Source organism: Entamoeba dispar, genomic scaffold (genome assembly GCF_000209125.1).
Source record: "Entamoeba dispar SAW760 scf_1105229461867 genomic scaffold, whole genome shotgun sequence".
In the NCBI taxonomy this organism is placed as follows: Eukaryota; Evosea; order Mastigamoebida; family Endamoebidae; genus Entamoeba; species Entamoeba dispar.
The window spans coordinates 9,677-12,226 of record NW_001854907.1 but is presented as its reverse complement, the minus strand read 5'-3'; the positions used below and the strand labels follow the sequence as shown (position 1 = coordinate 12,226).

The window sequence follows — 2,550 nt, the reverse complement described above, 5'->3', positions numbered from 1 at the left end:
TCTTCTAATTTTCTATTACTTTTATTTCATTATAACTTAAATCTAAAAACTGTAATTTAGCAAATAATTTCTTTTCAAATATTCCTGCTCCTATTACATTAACTTTACATTTTATACATTTTAATGTTTTTAACTTTTTCCATATTAATCCTTGTGTTGATCCTAAAAATATTTCTAATGTTTGAATTCTACTATTCTCTACTGTTAATTCTATTAAATTCTCCGCTAATCCTTTTGTTGTCATATTCACAAATACTTTTAAATCTTGTATATTTAATCGTGTTATACTACATGCTGATACAAATCCTATAGGCAATTTTATTATTTTCCCTTCTTGTATCCCTCCTAATATCTCTCCCGATTCCGGCTGAATTGTAACATGTTTAATCTTCCTAAAAAACTCACTCATCCCATTTCTTTTCCCAAAAGACGGATGTGCCAGTCCATTCATAAACATCACTAACCCCGGCGTTAACACTAACTCTTTATTCTTCCCCTCTATACTCACTTCTATAAATTTATCTAAATACTTAAATAATCTCTCTATAAATATTTCTTTCTTTTCATTCATTTCTTTCTTTTCTAGTTTCTTTTCTTTTCAAGTTTTCCTTTTTTTCTTCTCCTTTTTTTTTGGTTATTTGTTTCATTCTTTCATGGATGTTAGATAGAGAAGGGTTGTTGTTTGGGGTGTTGTTTTTTGGGGGGGATATGGTTATGTGTTTTGGTTAGTTGTTTTAGTGTTCTTGATGCTTTCACAAATGAAAAGAATGTCTAGTGTGTTTTTATTTTTTGTGTATTATGGTTTATAATCGGTTGAGTACATAGCGAGGTTTTTGTTTTGTCTTGTTTGATATGGGTTTATTATAGTATTTTAAATTAATTAATTCTTTTTTTGAAATTTTGGAAAAGGGGTTATTTCGGTATGTTATTGTTTTGTCGTGTGTATTACACTGAAATTTTAATTCTGACGATGTTGTTGTTTTGGTAAAGTGAATGAAGTGCACAAGCGTTGTTGTTCTATTGATTTTATTTATTCATGAAAAACTTGTTTATTTTGTTTAAGAAAAAAAGGGCTCATAAAATAAAAAATAAATCCCGTTGTGTCTTTAAAAGAATCTTAAAACTATTATTTTCTAATGACAGATATAACCTCACAGCAATTTCTCGAGTTAAATCAAAAAATTGATCAGCTGCAAAAAATGGTTCAGTCAATTCAAACGTCTGTTGATTCTTTAAATCAAATAACAGAAATACAAAACACATTACCAAAGACTATTGAAAGTATTGTTAAAGCTACGTTCAATAAATATCTTGTTCTTCCAGAAGATTATGACGCTTCGATTCAAGCGATGGTTGATCAAAAAAATAAAAACAGTTCTACAAAAAGTTCATCGTATTATCAAGACACAGAACGTAAATCACAAGATGTTAAAAGAAACCCTTCTTCTTCTTTGACTCAAAACAACGTGAAAGAAGAACCAAAAAAAATAATACCAATACTACCAAAAGAAAAGAAATCAGCTATTACAGAAATTTGTGAAATTCCAGACAAACAAACAACGTTTGGAGTTAAAGGAGAAGTTATAGTTGCTTATGATCGTAAAGATGGAGTAGTTGAATTAAATGAAAGTAAAAACATTCTTGCAAATATTCCAAATGAAATTGTTAATGATATTGGATTTACAAAAAATGGAACTCTTCTAATTGGAACAGATAATGGAATTATTACGTCAAAAGATGAAGAAGTTAATAAAATTGATATCTCTGCTAAATCGTGTTGTGAATTTATGGATCAAATAGTAAGTGTTTGCCCACATGGATTGACTTATAAAGATGGGGAAGAGAGGAAAACATTAAAACAAATAAATTCAAAAATAGAATTTAAGGATCCTATCAAAGTTAGAGCAAGTCATGAGTATCTCTTTGTAAATGACAGTGAAACAAAAATATTATCAATTTTTAATTCTTCTTTTAAAATAATAAAAGCAATCAATAGTAGTAAATTTATTGATTTCTGTATTATTTCAGATAGTCAAATAGGTGTTATTTTCGATAAGAGTATTCGTATTATTAATATTGCAGATAAATCATTATTTGTTGAAAAAGAAATTAAATTAGAAAAAGAAGGAACAAAGATTTCGCTTGCTAGGATAGAATGTGTTGATAACCAAACTGATCCTTATTTAGTTGCTCTTGGAAATGATTGTAAAACTCTTTATAAAATTCCTCTTGCTTTCTTCAAATCTTCCTTAAAAAAATCAAAATAAAGTTTTTAATAAATAATTTATTCATTTATTTCATTGGCTTTGTAAATCTTGTTCAATATATAAATAATATTAATGAGGTACTTTGAACACTGTATCTTATTATTTATAATTTGCATATCATTGTAAGAATATAAAATATTTATCATAAGTATCAAAATGTTTTCTGTTCTTATTTCTTCTTATTAAATCTTTCATTCTGTGTTCTTTTAGATTCTTCTTTTAATGACTTAGTTTTATCTTTTATATTCCTTTCTTCTATTGAAATAATTTTATCTGTTGTCAT

At 26.9% G+C, this 2,550-nt stretch overlaps 2 protein-coding genes across 2 annotated transcripts, besides 4 other annotated features; one reads left to right on the top strand and one right to left on the bottom strand.

Annotated features, from left to right (window-relative positions):
• Window positions 1–4: 4 nt before the first annotated feature.
• EDI_351080 (uncharacterized protein) lies at window positions 5–451 on the bottom strand (the record flags this gene model as incomplete). Its single annotated transcript, XM_001738994.1, has 1 exon — window positions 5–451. One exon carries the CDS (start codon window positions 449–451, stop codon window positions 5–7), a length of 447 nt encoding a protein of 148 aa, XP_001739046.1.
• Window positions 452–556: 105 nt separating this feature from the next.
• Window positions 557–631: a microsatellite.
• Window positions 632–857: 226 nt separating this feature from the next.
• Window positions 858–902: a sequence feature (AT_rich).
• Window positions 903–1,136: 234 nt separating this feature from the next.
• EDI_351070 (uncharacterized protein) lies at window positions 1,137–2,267 on the top strand (the record flags this gene model as incomplete). Its single annotated transcript, XM_001738993.1, has 1 exon — window positions 1,137–2,267. The coding sequence occupies one exon, from the start codon at window positions 1,137–1,139 to the stop codon at window positions 2,265–2,267; it is 1,131 nt and encodes a 376-aa protein (XP_001739045.1).
• Window positions 1,943–1,985: a sequence feature (AT_rich).
• Window positions 2,250–2,298: a sequence feature (AT_rich).
• The last annotated feature ends 252 nt before the right edge of the window (window positions 2,299–2,550 follow it).